At 37.8% G+C, this 19,251-nt stretch overlaps 1 protein-coding gene across 1 annotated transcript in view; it reads right to left on the reverse strand.

Moving 5' to 3' along the window:
- Nucleotides 1-19,251, reverse strand: part of CFAP54 (cilia and flagella associated protein 54) — a 301,384-nt gene that overhangs the window by 67,031 nt on the left and 215,102 nt on the right. Inside the window, exons 58-60 of the mRNA XM_012814149.2 lie at nt 18,479-18,572; nt 14,082-14,177; nt 13,447-13,588 (exon numbers count right to left, since the gene is read on the reverse strand). Coding sequence (XP_012669603.2) covers nt 13,447-13,588; nt 14,082-14,177; nt 18,479-18,572 — 332 coding nt within the window. The remainder of the gene's footprint in view (nt 1-13,446; nt 13,589-14,081; nt 14,178-18,478; nt 18,573-19,251) is intronic.

Raw genomic sequence — 19,251 nt, forward strand, 5'->3', positions numbered from 1 at the left:
AGATTGGACATGCACCACATGTACATGTCAGTACATTAGGCCAAACTCCTTATGTCACCCACCTCTGTGTGTCGACCAGTTTGTTACAGTGCTTTGGGTGGTCAACTTACAGAGGTTCTAGTGTGGTTCACAGTATCACACACACACAAACCTAGAGACTAACAAAACTTGTACAGTGGATATTGCTGAATTCAAGTCCTGAAGTCTAAGACCTAAACATTATACATGTATTTTTAGTAATCACCACGGAATGTAATATTCAGTCAACAAAATTATGGCACTTTTCAATGATATAATCCAACTTGTGGAACTAAGGGTGTACCTGCAACCATAAAGACTCAGCTCATAACTCATCTGAAGAATTATACTTTTGCCTTAGACATGGCTCAATTTTAGATGTGGCTGGACTAGGCAGTTTAGCTTATATTTGTCTAATCATAACAGCACCTACTATACAAAGAAGATCTGTCTGTGAATGATTGGCAGTAATTAAATGTAGCCCTCAACATGTTAAATAACGTCGTTTGAATCTAATGGTCTATCCTAGAACAACTGTGTTCATATTTGCACCAGTGGCACAAAAGCAATGGTGAGTGAAACTGCTGGAGCCTTGGCAGGAACCTCTGAAGGCAGTAGCACCAGCCCGTCCCAGTGGTCCTTGCATTCTTTATTGCCACAGCCTCACAGTAAAATGAATAAATTAATTATAATGTCAGTTTCACTCAAGAATTCCTTGATGAAATAGCGAAGTTGTTGATGTCATTAACTATTGACCCTTGAATCTTTTTTGTATTCAAGGAAGCCCACACAAAGCACTTCTGCTGCAGCTACACATTGAAGCACCATGTCTGTCTCCAGGAAAACCTCTTACGTGATTGAGTTGCGAGATGAAAGTGTGCTAGCTCTTTTTTCCCTCCCCATGGAACACCATTTTTACTTGAAAGAACAGCTGACAGGACAAATGAAGTGTTTTCAGATTTAGGTAGTCAGCAAACATTTTATCAAAAATGAAAGAAATCAGCCCGATTTCAAGGAAAAATACCTGATGGTATTTGTTGCCAAAAAATAAAATTCAGGTTTTCAAGTGAAAATTTAGAATTTTGGACAACTTATACCTATCACCAGGAGACTTTATTTTATTATTTTTTTTTTTTTTTGAGGCTTGTACGAAAGGTCTTTATTGGTGGGGGGAGGGAGGCTGCAAAGCAGCACTGAGGAGGAGAGAAAAGAGGGGAGAGAGATCAGGAGAGAGTGGGGAAGAGAAGAGAGAGTAGCATAGAGAAGAGCGAGGGGGAAGAGAGGGAAAGAGAGAGAGCAGAGAAGGAACGCAGAGAGAGGCAGGAAAGAGCACCAGGAGACTTTATTAATAAGAATAGTAGTGATATTTTGATTTTGATTTTTTATATTGTCCAATGAAATGCACCAATATTTAGAAGAATATTTTCCAAATATCTAATACATGAGGTTGCAAATTCATGCATGGGTAAAAGATCCATTCAAATTCAAGATAGACTAATGTATTTTGATGTATCAGAGTACAAAAATTCAAAGACATAGTTTCAGATTCTATACTGAAACTAACTTTAACACCACTTATCCTGTTCTGATTTCATATCAAAGAATAGCCGAGATGGCTCTTAAAATACTCCTCCATTTTCTGTTTTGTTTTTATGTTGAGACATAGTCTCACTCTGTCACCCAGGTTTTGAATGCTGGGGCATCATCATAGCTCATAGCAACCTCAGACTCTTGGGCTCAAGTGATCCTCTTGCCTCAGCCTTCCAAGTAGTTAGGACACAGGCATCCGCCACAACACAGGGCTAGCTTTTCTATTTTTAGTAGAGGCAAAGTCTCACTCTTGCCCAGGCTGGTCTCAAAAAAATACTCCTCCATTTTCTAACTATATAGCTCTGTGAGGCTGAATTTATTCTTATTTCAACGAAACAATATATTGCAACATCTTTGTAAAAGTAGGCATAAGAATCCAACTATCTTTTATTGAGTCAGATATTAAAGGGATTTGTAATATGTTATTTATGTTAACTTGTAATGGGTTTATTACTTTTTTTTTTCTTCTGAGACAGAGTTTCTCTCTGTTTCCAGTCTGGAATGCAGTGGCACAATCACAGCTCAGTGGAACCTCCAACTAGAGCTCAAATGATCCTCCTAGCTCAGCCCCCAAAGAGCAGCTAGGACTACAGGTACCCACCAACATGCCTTGCTAATTTTTTTTTATTATTGTTTTTTGTAGAGACTTGGTCTCACTATGTTGCCTGGTCTAGAACTTCTGGCCTCAAGCAATCTTCTTGTCTTGGCCTACCAAAGTGCTAAGATTATAGGTATGAGCCACCATGCCTGGCCTATTACTTAAAAAGAATACTTTTAAAATTCATTACTAAATTAAAATTTTTTCAGTATTAATTTTTCTCCTTTTTCTTTTTTTTTTTTTTTGAGACAGAGTCTCAAGCTGTTGCCCTGGGTAGAGTGCTGTTGCGTCACAGCTCACAGCAACCTCAAACTCTTGGGCTCAAGTGATTCTCTTGCCTTAGCCTGGGACTACAGGCACCCACCACAACACCCAGCTATTTTTTGGTTGGAGTTGTCATTGCTATTTGGCAGGCCCAGGCTGGATTAGAACCTGCCAGCTCTGGTGTATGTGGCTGGCACCCTGGCCTCTTGAGCTACAGGCGCCAAGCCTTCAGTATTAATTTCTAACATAACTTTATATCTTATATAGATTTTGTTTATGTGTTCTAAGGTAATTTGGGTATACTATGTTTTCCCAGAAAATTACCAATTTTATAGAGGCTTTCAAACTTATTTTCTTGAAGTTGAACCAAGACCACCTCAAATAATTTAATTTCTTAATATCAGTGATTACTTTTATAATCTATCATTTATGAGTTTTCTTGCTACAATTAAAAAGTTGGTTAAAGAAAAAAAAGTTGGCCAATAGGTTATTGGTTTTTCCCTCAAATTATATGTTCTGATTTTACTGGTCTTTCTTTCCTAATTCATTATATAAATATTATAAAACAATAAAAATCAATGCAATCAAACATAACTCTTGTGTCAATAAGTATAAATTGATTAAAGTCATCTATTAGAAGAAAAATACTATCAGGTTTTATAACAAAGAAAAACTGACTCTATGTCCTATGTAATAGGCACATTTAAAAGAAATTATTTAGGAAATTTGAAAGTAAAAGGAATGGACAAATGTATAGTAGGAAAGTAGAAACTAAAAGAAAAAAATACTTGTGAAATTAGTATAAGACAATGTAGAATTCTGGCCAAGAAGTGAAATAAAAGTGTGTCCTTTAAAATGATATAGGATCTAATTCACAATAAAATATAATACTTAAGAATATTCATACTCCAGGAGACGTAGTATCAGGATGAGAAAGCAAAAGAGGAGAAACAGAATTATGTCAGTAGTGAGGGACCTTGATTCATCCTGATCGGAGATTGTCAATCTACAGCTCAGGGGGCCAAGGTGGCCATGCATGTTGATGTCTCACCCGTGAGATAAGAATGGTTTTCATGTTTTTAATGGCTGGGAAAAAAAATCAACAGAAGAATAATATTCTGCGATAAATAAGAGTTATGTGAGATTCAAATGTCTGTGTCCACAAGTACAGTTTTAATGAATTTCCTGGAACACAGTCGTGTTTACTCACTTACATTTTCTCTACCGCTCCTTTCATGCTATAGCAGTGGAGTTGAGAGGCTGTAACAGGGAGACAGAGAGCACAAAGACAAAATACTTGCTCTGATGCTTCATAGAGAACATTTGCTGACTCTAACCTTACAGATTAAGTGTAGAAAAATATGTAAGGACAATAAAGTAATATAGGGACATCAGTAGCCTCTGTACATAAAAACAGCAAGTATAATATATAATTATTGAAATATAATGGAATATAATAAAAAAATTATAAAACCAACAAAAAGATAAAATATCTAAATAGTCTAGCGAGAAATGTACAAGATCTATTTGAAGAAAATGTTAAAAGACTCCCAAAAGATTTAAATAATAATTTATAAAAAGAGATCAGCACTGGGGCAGCACCTGTGGCTCAAAGGAGTAGGGCACTGGCCCTACATGCCGGAGGTGGTGGGTTCAAACCCAGCCCTGGCCAAAAATTGGGAAAAAAAAAAGAGAGAGAGAGAGATCAGCACTAAAAAATACAAAAGGCATATAAATATTCTGGATAAAATGACTTAATCAAAGAAAAATAGAAGTCATTTCTAAGTTAATGCCTAAATACAATGCAATCTCAATAAAAATATGAGAATTTTCTGAACTAGACAAAATGTTTCTACAGTTTTTTTTTTAAAGAAGTCATGAAAGACAATCTTTAAAAGAAAGAATAAGGATTTATTCTACTATATATTTATACATTATTATAAGGCTATAATAATTAGAAGAGTTGGTATTGAAGTTTGAATGGACAGATCAATAAGAGCTAAAAGAAAGCAAAGAAATAGCACAGCCATCTGGAAAAACTAAATTTCTACCCATTTTCTACATTTTACATATTCTAAATAGATTTCCATAAATTATTTATTAAAAGAATCTGAGTAGAGGGGACCTTTCAAACTATGACAGATATCCAAAAGTTATCCAGAAAGATTAATAATTTATACTACATAAAAATAGAAAGTGTTTTTCTTCATGAGAAAGAACAATCATTTAAAAGGTTAAATAACAACTGATAAATTAGAAAAATATATTTGCAAATAATGTCACAGTTAAAGTGTTTGATTTCCATAAAAAGGAGCTTCTACAAATACTTAAAAGGCAAAACAAGTCAAGAAAAGATATACAAAGATTATAAGCAAAGAATTTACAAAAAAGATGTTCAATTTTAGTCCTCATACAAGATGTGCAAGTTAGAATTAAACCACTTTTTTGCCCACCATATGAACGAGGGTTTTTTTAATGTTTACAATGTACCTATGTCAGCAAGGGTATAGGAAAAATGGGATCTTTTATTAAATGCTTATAGAAATACAAACTAGAATAATCTGTTTTGAAGAATTTTGGCAAATTTTACCAAGTTTACAAATGAAATTACCCTTCGATCTAGAAATTTTGTTTATGTATTGAATACATTGATTGCTTGTTTTTCCATTCTTGTTATACTTCATTTAGGAGGATTTTTTTTTTTTAAGGGGAAATTACATCAATGTATTCAAGTATATACCAGATTGGTTCACTTAACATGTATCCTAACCTCCAAATGGGCTTTCCAATATAGAAGAAATTACAAAGATAAAAATCACATTTCCCCAATTTCCTTGCAACTAGGGTCCTGGATGGGATTTAGTCACAAATTCAATGCATTCATACAAGACTTGAAGTTGGAACTGCATTAAGTGGTGAGGGAGGCAGGATTCAAGGTGTCTCTTTGGTTGGTGTGGATTATGGCTGAGATAGTGTGGTTCTTAAGCCAATAGTTAGAGTAGAGGCTTTTTATTTTGCAGGCAAATTCCTGATTCTACAGCTTCTTTAAAAAAAAAAAAAGTCAAAAAACAAAATAGCTCCCTTGATGGCCCAGTTACAGGTGGCTTAGTAATTTCTGGACACTTGGCCTACAATTTGTTTCTTTAGCCCTCCCGGTGACTCTTAAAAGTCCTCTAATAAATCCTTCTGTTTGAATGAACTGGAGTGGATTCTGACCTCTACAATGAAACCCTGATAGTTTATACCGATGTGTAAAAATCTCTGGTGGAGAACATAAGAAACTGACTATTGTAGGCAGAAGAATGGTTCCCTAAACAGGACCAGTGAATATGTTAGATTATAAGGCAGAGAAGAGTTAAGGTTGAAGATCAAATGAAGGTTGCCCATCAAATGATCTTGAGATGGGGAGATTATCTTGGGTTATCCAGGTGGGTCCAGTGTAATCACAGTGTCCTTGTATGTGGAAGAAGAAGGCAGAGAGTGTGTCAGAGGGATGTGAAGATGCTTCTGGCTTGGGAGACAGTGGAAGAGACCACCAGCCAAGGGGACTCAGGTGACCTCTAGAAAAGGCAAGGGGAGAGATTCTCCCCTAGAACCACCAGAGAGGTTAGCCCTGATGACACTTTAATTAGCTCAGTGAGACCCATTGGGACCTCTGACAGCCAGGACAATTAGATAAGAAATTGGTATTGTTTTAAGAGAGTAAACGCTGGTCATACTGATAGCTTCTGGGGAGAATTGAGAATTATGTCACTTGCAGACAAGATGGAAGAGAAACTTTCTCTCCTTATCTTTTCATACCTTGATCAAATAAGAATAAATTACTTATTCAAAAATTGAGAATAAATTACTTATTCAAAAACTTGAGTTAAATTAAAAGAAAAAATTAAAACCTCTACAAGTTTGACCAATGTTGTCTGGTGTTCCATCTCAAAGGGAAAAACTAAGACTAGCTCTGTTTGTGTGTGTGTGTGGGGGAGGGAATCAGCTTTTTTGACTGAATGCTTACAATTATTCTCTTTCTCTTTATAATCCAGAGGTGTCAACAGAATTTTTCTACATATAATTTATACTATAATCGTCTTCAGAAGAAATGGGGAAAACAGATGAAGGGTCCCTTACCCCTGCACCCAGACGCTTCCCTGGCAATCATTTCCCTGTCAGCCCCAGCCAACAGAGTTCTGGGTTTTACTGGTTCTGGGCCAAGCTAATTTACCTGCCTCATTCAGGTGGTATGATTTCCAACCTTACAATTGTTAAGTTAAATTTAGCCCAAAGCTGCCTCCTTACCTAATTTACATTTGGCCTAAAGGTTTCTCTATACAGAAGGAACAGTAACTTAACAGGATGTGCAAAAATGCTGTAACCTACTCTTGTGCCAATCACTGAGTTCCAGCCAATCAATGGTGGCCAAGTGTTCCAACAGTGTTTAGATAAGACATGCTGAGTGGTGATCAATTCTGGGTTATTCTGTACCTCACTTCTGTTTTCTACAGGTTTTCTTTGGCCATATGGCAGAACTGAAGCCTCTCTGAACCTGTTCTGGTTTGGGGACTGCCCAATTCATGAATCAGTCTTTGCTCAGTTAAACTCTGCTAAATTTAATTTATCTGAAGTTTCTCTTTTAACACAGAGTAAAGTGGGTTGCTAGCTCTCCTCTTCAACCTTGACTGTGGGCACTTGGCATGTTTCCCTGAATCTACTTAAACCAGTGGACAATGTATTTCTAGTTCCCAAGTTGTAGACAAGCCCATTATGAATCCCAGTTTAAGCAGTTAGCTAGATTCTGAACTGTATGGTATAGGAACTAAGGCCCTTGGTCCCTGAAAGATTTGCTAAAAATCCACCAAGGTGAGCATATTGATTAATAGGAGGAAAGGCATACAAATGTACTTAGCATGTAAACACAGAAGCCTCCTATGTATCCCAACGGATACGTAAGTTAATAAAGAATGGAGGCTTAGATTGTGATAAAACAGGTTTTAGTGACAAGGCAGATGATGGGAGGGAGAAAGGAAGGGGTTTGGCTTGCAAAGAATGCCAAGAATGTTTATATATCTCGCTATAAACAAAACCTTACAGGTAGCAATCCTCAGACAAAATAGAGGGTAAATATTTCTTTTCAGATCTTGAAAGGTGCAAACCTCAGTTAATCTATCTTGGGTCGGATAAGGAAAGACCTGGCTGCATTAATGAAGATTCTCTACAGATGCAAATCCCCACACTCCCCATGCCCCATAAAAGGCAGCTTTGCAGCCTTACTTTTGTCTGCTGGATTTGTAGCAGCCATCTCAAAATACGTGAAAGAAATATATTTGGGGATTAAATATTCTGATTTGCTTCAAGGACTCCCTCTTTCCAGACCCCTCCATGAATAAGCATTGACATACCAGTCCCAACTGTCAAGGCCCAATTCTAATCCCACCCAGTGAGGTCCTCAGAGTCAGCCCACATTTCCCTTTCCTGGCTTCAAGCTCAGCTACAAATTAAAACAATTTTTGTTCTGCTTCATCCAGCGTTATTATGTGTTTGGATTAGGAAGGTCAGAGGCCTCTCTCAAGCCAGCTCAGTCCTATCCATCCAGCAGGTGGACCAGAAGCATCAATTCTGCATTTCCTGTTACTGGTCATACCTTCTTATCAGACTCAATGTAATGATTAATGACACAGACTTCACAACTGTATAGAGCAGGGTTTGAATTCGCAGTGGAATGTTACTCAAGTTATATAAGCTCTCTGAATGAACACCTCGCTTCATTTATAAATGTGCATAAGGACACTCTGAGGATTTTCCTAAAGCGTAAGTGAAACACTAGCACATAGTGTCAGGTGCCATTTGTCTCATTATCTGGCACTTCCTGCATGATGACTTCCTGCTGCTGTGTTAGTCTTGATGGCCTGGGCCCTACTAAGGTACCAAACAATCTTGTTAAGTTTCCCTGGATTCCCTGAAGGCAAATCTCAGTCTTCAGGAAAGTATTCCATTGTGTGAGTGTTTGGGAATGCCTTCTCACACCGGTCATTGACTCCGTCTAGAACAGAGAGGATCTCTTTACACACAGTGTCTGACAACTGGTAGAATGTGTGTCCAGCTTTTGGCCATGGCACTGCTCCTTCTCGGACTGAAGTGCTTAATACCCATATCTCTGAGTAGAATGTCTGGACTCCTACAGGTACTGAACCAGGACAGCGTCACGAGACTGGACTGGTTCTTATCATACCCAAATCCTCTCACCTCTAACACTCTGAACCAATACGGCACACACACACACACACACACACCCTACCACCATTGCTAGCACAGATAGTTTCCTCTCCATACAATTACAGTAGAACCTCTGTAAGTTGACCATTCACAAGACTATAACCAACTGGTCACCATACAGAGAACCAGGGGTAAGACAGGAAGGGGGGAACAAATCATATTTCCTTGGGGTAGAAGGTTTGCTCTGTTTCCAGAGGTAAAGCATGTATTAAGGGTCAGTTGTGACTCTCAGTTCCATTTATAGATTACCTTTTTATATTTCACCAACATTAGCAGGTAGTTGTAGGTTCACCAACATTAGTTTTTAGTATGACATGCATTAATACTTTTCTGCATATCATCTGTATTTAGTTGTGAGAAGCTGTGTCTGGGACCACTGATCTTAAATGTCACTTTTAATTCAAAATGTCTAACAGAATTTAATCCTTTTTATAACAGCTGAAATTTGTATGAAGACCTCAAGGAAATCAAGAAAAAAAGTTTGAATATACTTGAACATAACTGGACCCAAGTAGGCATCTAATAAATGTGCTTTTGTACTGATGCTAAATATGGTCCCACATTGCTAGTCCACCATTTCAGAGTCTCTCTCTGTAAGACAATGTATAGAACATCTCCATAAATTGAACCTGGTACCTCACTCAATTCTCTTATTCTTCCACACAGATCAGACACCTCCTCTCAGGTCCTGGCAAGATGACCTATAGTCCATCCTTCACACATGACTGGTCCATTCCACCACCGTGTTTCCAGTCATTAGTTGTTCCACTGTGAAAATTTGCTTCCCCTCCCTTTGGGTGCCCAAATCTCTAGTCAATTTGCATATGCCCCACAGTACACCTCTTCCAGATAAAAATGTTCCTAATTAACTCGTATGCCATCCTGCCTGTCTCCAGCTCCCTTCAGAAGGCATATCTTTAGTTTTTGTCACATTAATCTACTTTCATTATCACGTTCCTCTTAAAAGACAACGTTGTACAATGTCAGTGTGTTTGCCTGTTCTGATGGCCCTTGACCTGAGCTCATGAAAGGATCTGCTTCCTTGGCATGTTCTCCGATTCCTCCTTTTCTTTGGACAGAAATATGTGGTACAAACCTCTCTACACCCAGTAACAAGGAAGGTTGCTCACCACCTCACGTATTGATCAGTGCTAGTATTGTTTAAAGCTAAGATTACTGAGGAGGTTCTTTTTTTTTTAAACTGGATTCTAATTTATGCAAATGCAAGGAAAATCAAACAAGTTTTATTTGTTGTTGTTAAGGGATTTTTCCCTTTAGCAATTCATTATAATGTAAACCTCACTGCCATCTGGGTATTTGTGGTGATCAGGTGGGAATTTAGAACCTCTTTCCAAGCCAAACACTGGAGTGAGGGAAGTCATCAACTTGAATTAATTATCAGCCTGCCAGGAAAAGACTTCAGGGCAAAATTATTATTCTTGAGGCAAGGCAAAATGCAAAACAGATCGGACTTTAAAATTTGGTAATTTCATAGTTAAAATATTTAATAGTAAAATAGTACAAGTGGTATAAAATGGAAACTAAAAGACTGGAATGTGCTGTGAAAGCCAGGAGCAAGAAAGTACAGTTCTAGTATTAAAGTGAGATGAAGGCTACCTGATAACTGGATGAACTACCATCACTCAGTTTAGGGGATGCCCTTCTCTACTGTGTGACATCATTAATTAGTCATAGCAGCACCTGTCTTTCCATACAGAGGTTCAGAATTCTTTTCAGGTTGGCACTAGCTATGGGCTGAATTTGTTGTATGCTATAGTCATTCAGCAAACATCCATGTCCCTCTTCCTCCCTGTCTTAGCAGGGTATCTTTCCCCGATATTGGACTTGGCCCTGTGACTTGCTATGACCAATGGGCTGTGATGTGAGGAGAGGCCTTAGATATGCTGTGTGATTTGGTGTGAAGCTCTTTTGCTCCGGTGTCTACCATGAGAAAAGAATACCCCAGGTAGCCACTGCCTCTTTAACCTGGGAGACATGATAAATACACATGGAAGCCAACCCGCTGCCAGAAGCAGAACATGCAAATGAGCTCTTGCTGCTGTAGCCACTGAGTTTTAGGGTCCATGTTAGATGTAATTTATCACTAATCCCTGCCCTACAAACTGGTAGAGCACAGGGAAATGACTAAGATAAAGCAGACACATTTTCAGAAATAAAAAGGAGACAGTATAAAGTAGAAATAGACATGTTGGAAGTTTAAATCATAGTCTTAAAATTTTTAGATCTTTGGTCAATCTCTCAGTCTAGAGACAAGACAATGAGCTTGAGAGAAAGAAAATGGTTTGATAGACCAGGCATAGTAGCTCCTGCCTATAATCCCAGCAGTTTGAGAGGCCAAGGCAGGAGGATGGCATAAGCCCAAAGGGTGAGACTAGCCTGGGCTACATAGTGGGATCTTGTCTCTACAAAAAAGGTAAAGATTTCACTGTCACTCTAGCCCATGTGACAGAGCAAGATCCCATCTCTAAAAAAAAAAAAAAAATTATGTTGAAAATAAAAAGATTTCACAAAAGAACTAAGATGTCAACCAAAGTCTCTTGACTGGTTATTACTAATTTACTCTTTTTGTAACAAAACAATCGTGTGCTTCTAAAAAGGATGCATTCCTACCATGTTTCTCCGAAAATAAGACCTAACCAAAAAATAAGCCCTAGCAGGATTTCTATGCATTTGTTAAATATAAGCCCTACCCTGATAATAAGACCTAGTGATGGGCGTGGCTATGCAGTGTATCTGCATAGCCACACCATGCATTTCAGCACAGAGCAGTAAGGAAGACTGGAATACCTTTTATCTGCCACAGCTCCTTTCTCTGAGCTGTTCACACTTGCACGGGTATGCGTGTGGTAACCGCAGTCACAGGCATCCTATTGTGCACGTGCGAACAGCTAGGGGAAAGAAGTTCATGTATCACTAGCACCAGCCCCACCAACAAGGTCAGCTCCTCCTGTCAGATTCCAGAAGAAGATGACTTAACTGTATTTGAATGAATGTAGATCGTTGTATTATACTGAATAAAAATAAGACATCCCCTGAAAATACACCCTAGTGTGTCTTCTTGAGAAAAAATAAATATAAGACAGTGTCTTATTTGGGGGGAAACACAGTACCACTCTGAGCTAGGGAGAACTGAGCTGCCAAGCAATGTCAAACAAAAGAATTAGTGGCCAGCCCCTGCCAGCTTCTGGGCTGGAGACTGTCCTATGAGGAGTTGGTGGCTTTGTCCCTAGAGAACTTAACTATGGGGACTCTAGGAAAGAGCAAACACCCAGTTGAAATTCAGGCCATGGCCCAGAAACCTGACGAAGCAAAATTCTGCCAGGTTTGATGGAAATAAAAGTGAGAAAATAAAACCTCAGCATAAAAAGTCCATCATATGGTTTCCAACCACTTTTAGATCAGAAAATAGCCTGGCTCACCTGTTTTATTTGTTCTGTTTTGTTTTGTTTTTTTGAGACACAGTCTCACTTTGTTGCCCTCAGTTGAGTGCTGTCGCATCACAGCTCACAGCAACCTCAAATTCTTGGTGATCAAGCAATTCTCTTGTCTCAGCCTCCCAAGTAGCTGGGACTACAGGTGCCCACCATAATACCCAGCTGTTTTTAGACAGGGGGTCTCACTCTGGCTCAGGCTGTTCTCGAACTTGTGAGCAATCCACCCACCTTGACCTCCCAGAGTGCTGGGATTACAGGTGTGAACCACTGTGCCCAGCTGGCTCATTTATTTTTCAGAAAAGAGCTAAGGAATGGTATGATGTCATACATTAACATTTTAGCTCAGCTTGAGCCAATACTTCAGCAGAGTAAGCTGCTGCCTTGGATGTGACTCCAACAGCTTTAGGGTTACCACCCCACCCCCACCAGATTAAAGTGAAACCCCTTCTTTACCTTTGGCACAATGCTCACCTAGTACCAAGCAAAATTAGTCTAGAAATAAGACTAGGACCTTGCTTCATACCACTTATCCAAGTGCATAGCACACAAGAAGCACTCAGTAAATGAATGAATGAATGGACAAATATATAAATGGATATTAAATGCTTATGTTACCACTGATCAGACATAGAGGTTTATATTATAGTTTACTAAAAAAGGAGTAATAACTAAGCAAAAACATAAAGAATATTGAGGTCAAATTTAAATTCTGCTAACTTCTAACTCATTCACTTAGTAAATATTAATATTCAATGCCTGTTATGTGCTAGCACTACGCAATTTTCTATAGATTGAAACCAAATAGATGAAGTTCCTGCCCTCAGGAAGCTGATGATAATTTAATGTAAATTTTACACACATGAAAATAACTAAGAAAAAGAACAAGGAACCATTTGAGAGAGTGGGAAGTGTGCATTTTAGGTTAAAGGATCAGAGAAAGTCCTTCAAGCAAATATTCCCTAAAGGTCCTGCTTGTTATGTGTGAACTAGAAAACAAACAGGTATAAAGAAGTATCATTTTTCACAGGACCGTGCATCTGAAATGCATCCTCAGACTGAGTCACACGTGTGCACATGCAGTGAGCTAAGGAGCTTCTATTTTGGCAGCCAGGCCCTACAACCCCTAACCCTGGAACCTCCCAAACCATCATCCCTTGCAAGCTAAAAACCAACAAATTACAACAATTAAAACTTCAAAACTTGATTACATAATATAGATATCAGGTTTTTGCAAAATATGTAGACATCCAAACATACCAAACAAATAATCTGTATATGAACACAGAAGATCCACAGCAGCAAATTCTGGGATATTCGGTAAGGCCACTTGGTTAACTTCATCCGTTCTGTTATTCTTCTTTCCAATAAGGAGGTTAATTGCCAACACAGCTTCATTGACCTATAATTAACACATACATCAGAATTCACAAATATAATCTACCTGATTCATAGATTATCCATTGGTTAATATTATGAAAAAGTGAATTTATAAAATAATATTCCATATACATTGGAATCCTGATATTGGTGACCTCTGACATGTAGAATATCATAGTCAAACAAATCACTTAGTGTTGACAATCTAATTAATGCCTAAGTCACTTTAAATAAGCTATCTCACCTAGCAATGACAGATATTTGCCAAAATGTCAACTGCCAATATTTTCATTATAGAAAAGCTAAAACAAATGGAGCCAGTTCTGGCTATAAAAACATTACACACATAATGAGTATTTCTAATCTTTCCAAAGAAACACAATTGGCACAAATCCTCAACAATGTAAAATTTCCTTTTCTCTTTTTAAAAGATACATTGCATTGCCTTAACTATTGATAGGCAGAGAATACGGACACAACAGTAAAAAGAAAGATTAAACAAAAATCGTACCCACCTGGGCGGCAGCTCTTATTGCAATCCAGGCCAATGAGTTGTACAACTCAAACTTATTTGGTATTGGTTCTTTAAAAGAACTGGTTCTTCTGAAAGGCTAAATATATGACAAATGTTTTATGATAAAGGTAACATAAAGTTTCATGATAAATTTTGTCATTGTGTGAAGAAGACAATTTAGTGGAATACTATGTAGTCATTAATGATAATATATGTACTGACGTGAAAAGATATTCAAAATATATCAGGGAAAGAAAAGTGTAGGTTACAAAACTCTATGCAAAGTATGATCCTGCGTTTCGAAAATATCCATGCACACATATTCCTTGCACATAAAAGTAGGGAAAATTGTTGACAGTGGTTATCTCAAATTTTAAGGGTAATTAAATTTTACTGTATTTTTCTAGCCTTCCATTATGAGTTTGCATTACTTGTGTACTAAATTAATAAAAATGGTGCTTTAAGTAAAATTAAATACCATCATAATAGAGAATCTATAAATCAAATATATTGTATGTAACAATGTCATAAATGAGATTATTATCTAAAGGTATGTGCTATCATCTTTATAACTAGGAAGTAGTAAAGAGACTATTATAAAGTTCCAATGAATGGAGACCTTTTTACATGGTTGTGTGCATATATATGTTTAGTTTTTATTTTATTTTATTTATTTATTTTTTGAGACAGAGTCTCACTTTTTTGCCCTTGGTAGAGTGCCATGGCATCATAGCTCACAGCAATCTCAAACTCTTGGGCTTGAGTGATTCTCTTGCCTCAGCCTCCCAATTAGCTGGGACTATAGGTACCCACCACAACACCTGGCTTTTTTTAGACATGGGGTCTCCCTCTGGCTCAGGCTGGCCTCGAACTCCTGAACTCAAGCAATTTACCTGCCTCAGCCTCCCAGAGTGCTAGGATTACAGGTGTAAGCCACCACACCCAGCCCATATTTAGTTTTTAAACATAAGAAAGTCAGTGTTACAGAAGTGAACAGAAAGAAACTACACCAGAAGCATATAATCTGGTTTTATATTTTTAAAGATAACTAAAATAAGTTTTAATAATCTTTCTAAAGATTTAAATAATCTGGATAGAGCTAACTGTTGAATTAGACCCCTTGGTGCTAATTTTTTGATGCCCATATTTTGACCAATTCTTTGCCAGCAAAACTGCAGAGTAAAACAAACAATAACAAAACTGTCTTTGACTTTGGCTAGACAAATACCAAAGAAAAGGAAAGGCAATTTATAATGCTGACGCCAAAGCAGTAAGTATTGTTACAAGGTGCAAGTGGGGCCTAGCCTAGATTAAGTGTAGGGGAAGAAGATACCTAGAGAGATCTGCCTCCAAGAGTTGGAGGTTGCTGTAAGCTATGATGCCACAGCACTCTACCAAGGATGACAAAGTGAAACTCGGTCTAAAAAAAAAAGAAAGAAAGAAAGAACATGTGGTATCTTCATATAATGGAATACTATTCGGCAATAAAAAGGGACAAATTCCTATCACAAGCTACAACATGTAAGAATTTCAAAAACATTATGCAAGGTGAAAGAAGCAGGCACAAAATACTACAAAATGTAAGATTCCATTTATATAAAATTTCTTGAAACAGCAAATACATACAGACAGAGAAAAGTTTGACGGCTATATGAGACCGGGGTGGGGAGGATAGAATTGACTACAAATGGCCATAAGGGACCTTTTGGGGAAGGACAAAAATGTTTTAAAACTGGATGGTGGTAGTAGTTGCACACCTCTGTAAATTTACTAAACATCCATGAATTGAAGTCATGGTTGAAAATCATGCCTTGATAGTTCTTTTTGAAATGTATGCATGCTGGTCTCTCTCTTTGGACTACTTTTCTCCTACTTAACTACTTGGAAAACTCCACTTATCCTTCAAAATTCATCTGATCTGTGAAGTCTCCAGCATATTCCCAAGGAAGAATTTGCCCCTACTTTGTAACACTTCTTCACCTTGACATATCATGATTATAGTCCCTGTCACACTGCAATACAATTATTTGTCTCCTTTCCTAGACTCTGTGCTCCTTAGGGAAAGACAGTAAAGTTCTAGACATACATTAAGTTCTCAATAAATGTTTCATTAATGAATGAATAGAGAAATGTTTAAGAAATAATCAATTCAGTTTAACTAACAAATAACTATTAAATATCTGCTATGTACAAAATGTTTCAGAAAGAATACAGATGTTTAGCTGAAGTTAGATAATGATAGATAATAGTTCCATTTTCAAAGAACTTATTATATACAAGCCCATTATCTTGTTCAATTCCCCTGGTCACTGAAAGGGGTAAGTATCATCACCTTCAATTCTCAGATGAAGAAACTAGGCTTAGAAAGGCCTGAGTCACATGGCTAGCTAGTATCTAGGTTTTTATACAAGTTTTGAGATGCATAAAAATCAAGAAATATAAAATCCATGCAGGCAGAAACAAATGAAGCCCTCCTAGCAACACCAATAAGCCGAGCAAGTTAAACTTGCACGGGTGAATCAGAAAGGAAGCTGTCAACCGTGTTGCTTGGAAGTGAAATAACGGACCATAACACAGTCTGTGTCAAAACTTTCTTAGTGACACACGTATGTCAATGAAGCTAGGATTCAAACCCATCCAGTGCCATGGTCACTCTGCTACATGGACACTACCTGAAAATGAAAAATACTGCTTTCTTTTAAGGGTTTATAATACATGGTATTTATTAGGACATATTTCAAGTATGGTTTGAATATAGCTGAATTTTTTTAAATTTGTTTTGGCTGTTTTCTATACTTCTAGTAAGTCTGTGAGTTGCTAAAATATTTATACTGCATCAAGACACACAGAAGGTAATGATCATATATAGAACGATCATATATAATTATACTCCTTCATGCCTTTCTTTTCTTTACTTTTCTTTTTTTTTGTTTGAGACAGAGTCTCACTATGTCACCCTGGGTAGAGTGCCATGGTGTCACAGCTCAGACTCTTGGGCTTAAGAGATTCTCTTGCCTCAGCCTCCCACATAGCTGGGACTATAGGTGCCTGCCACAATGCCTGGCTATTTTTTGGTTGTAGTTGTCACTGTTGTTTGGCAGGCTCTGGCTGGATTGGAACCTGCCAGCTCTGGTATATGTGGCTGGTGCCCTAGCCGCTGAGCTACAGGTGCAGAGCCCTCCTTCATGCTCTTAATTATAAACACTTCTCTAGTAAAGGCCAAAAAGGTGATGCATTACCATCCCAGCATCCTATTAATTTGTGCTGCAACCTGCTATGAAAACAAAGACTTTTTTTTTTCTATTACTGGAAATAAACATGTTTATCACACCACAAAAAGTAACTTTTTCTAGTTTGTAATTATTTTTTATAATTGTTTTTGCTGTCTGAAAAATTAAAGGTTTGATACCAACATTTCCTGAAAAGATCTCTTGGTGGGACAAATGATAATTCAATAAAGATGAAATAGGAAAGCCTACTACAATTTTAAAAATAAAATGTAAGATTACTGGGCTCAGATACCTCTAACCCAGTGATTATTCCTGCCTCTTAAGATCTCCCTTAGTCTGACCTTGGGTACTTAAGTGTGTGGTTCATGGACCAACAGAATCAGCATTAGCTGGGAGCTCATTAGCCAGTCTCAGACCCCATTCCCGACTTGCTGAATCAGAATCTGTAATTTGACAAACCCTATTAGAGATGTTTCTGCACCTTAGTTTGGAATCACAGCATCCCTCTACAACCCCTGCAGGACTCCCTCTTCATCCAGCAAATCCCACCTTGAATATCATCTCTTCCCACTATGTATTTTCACAATCCCATAAACCCAAATTATTTCCTAATCCTAAAAGTCATCCTCATTTCCCTCCTTCTCCCTCATTCCCTGGCTTCTATTCTTCTCTGGTTTATCTTCTGTTGCCCTCCACAGAGAGGCAAGAACAGGGTCCGAGTTTGCCTTAAACACAGCTCTAACACCTTGCTCCAGAAGACTGCCTGGGTTGTAGGTGCTTAGCGGATTTGTGATGAATAAATCAAAAAGTGATCTGTTTATAGGCTGCATCAGTGCCCAAAACTTTATTTGTCCATCCATTTAATCAATATGTCATTTTCTGCAATTATCCTGATCAATACTAATGGCTTGTTGCCCAGAGTATTTACATACACCTGCATTTCATAGATAGCATTTTGACAGGCAAAAATGACTATTTGAAACTATTTACAGAGCCCTACATAAAATACCCAAAGAAACATCTAAATATAAACATAACCATAAAGTAATGAATTAATTTCTCCAAGTCACGCAGGAAATTTAGTCTCATTATTTCAATAGCACACTGTTACCAAAACAGCAAGCTCAAAGGCAATTAACTTATAATTTCTAATAAAATAGACTATTACCTTAAGCACTAATGGTGATGGTGACATTCTTCTGCTTGGCTTCATCAGATGAAAATATAATAGGGCCATTTCTAGGTAGGAGTTTCTTATCAATCTAAAACGATACAACATTGTACTTTAGTAAAAATAGCTTCACCACTCATAATCATTTGTATCATTTGCCAACAATTCCTGAGCTGACGAAATGTAAAAATTGGCAAAACCAGAGTCTGTCCCAAACTCATACTCTCCTTTCATAGCACTTTTAGCCCTAGACAACTAAAACTGGAAGCTCTTGAAGAGCACTAACCATTCTACCTTGTGCTGTGTTGGCAATTATCCATGACATGCCTGCTATGAAGCCCAACATCTACACCATCCTAGACTATTCCAGCAGACAAGGCACTAAAGAAGGGAAGATCTGGAGTAGAGGAACCTATCTTGAAAAAACAGGCCTTTCTCTCTACCCTCCTGCATTAATTACAATCGAAAGAAACACATAGTTAAGCAATGCAAAAAGCAATGATTGGGTGTGGATTAGGTCAATGTACTCATCAAACCTGTCAGCTGGGGGTCAGTGCAGTTGAAACAAAGGTGGCTTAATCTCAATATTGAGGTGAGTTTCATGCAGAATTAAGTTGGCCAGTTCTGATGCTGAGGACCAAAGTGAATATCCACCCAAATCCCTTCTATAAACAATTTCACATCTAGGGGAAGAACTTCTTGTTTATAAGTCAGTCATCCAGAAAAGAGGCCCCAGCAATCCTGGAACTGACGGTAAATCTAGATATGGC

The sequence above is a fragment of the Otolemur garnettii genome, unplaced genomic scaffold (genome assembly GCF_000181295.1).
Source record: "Otolemur garnettii isolate 467f Iridium unplaced genomic scaffold, OtoGar3 scaffold00007, whole genome shotgun sequence".
NCBI lineage: Eukaryota > Metazoa > Chordata > Mammalia > Primates > Galagidae > Otolemur > Otolemur garnettii.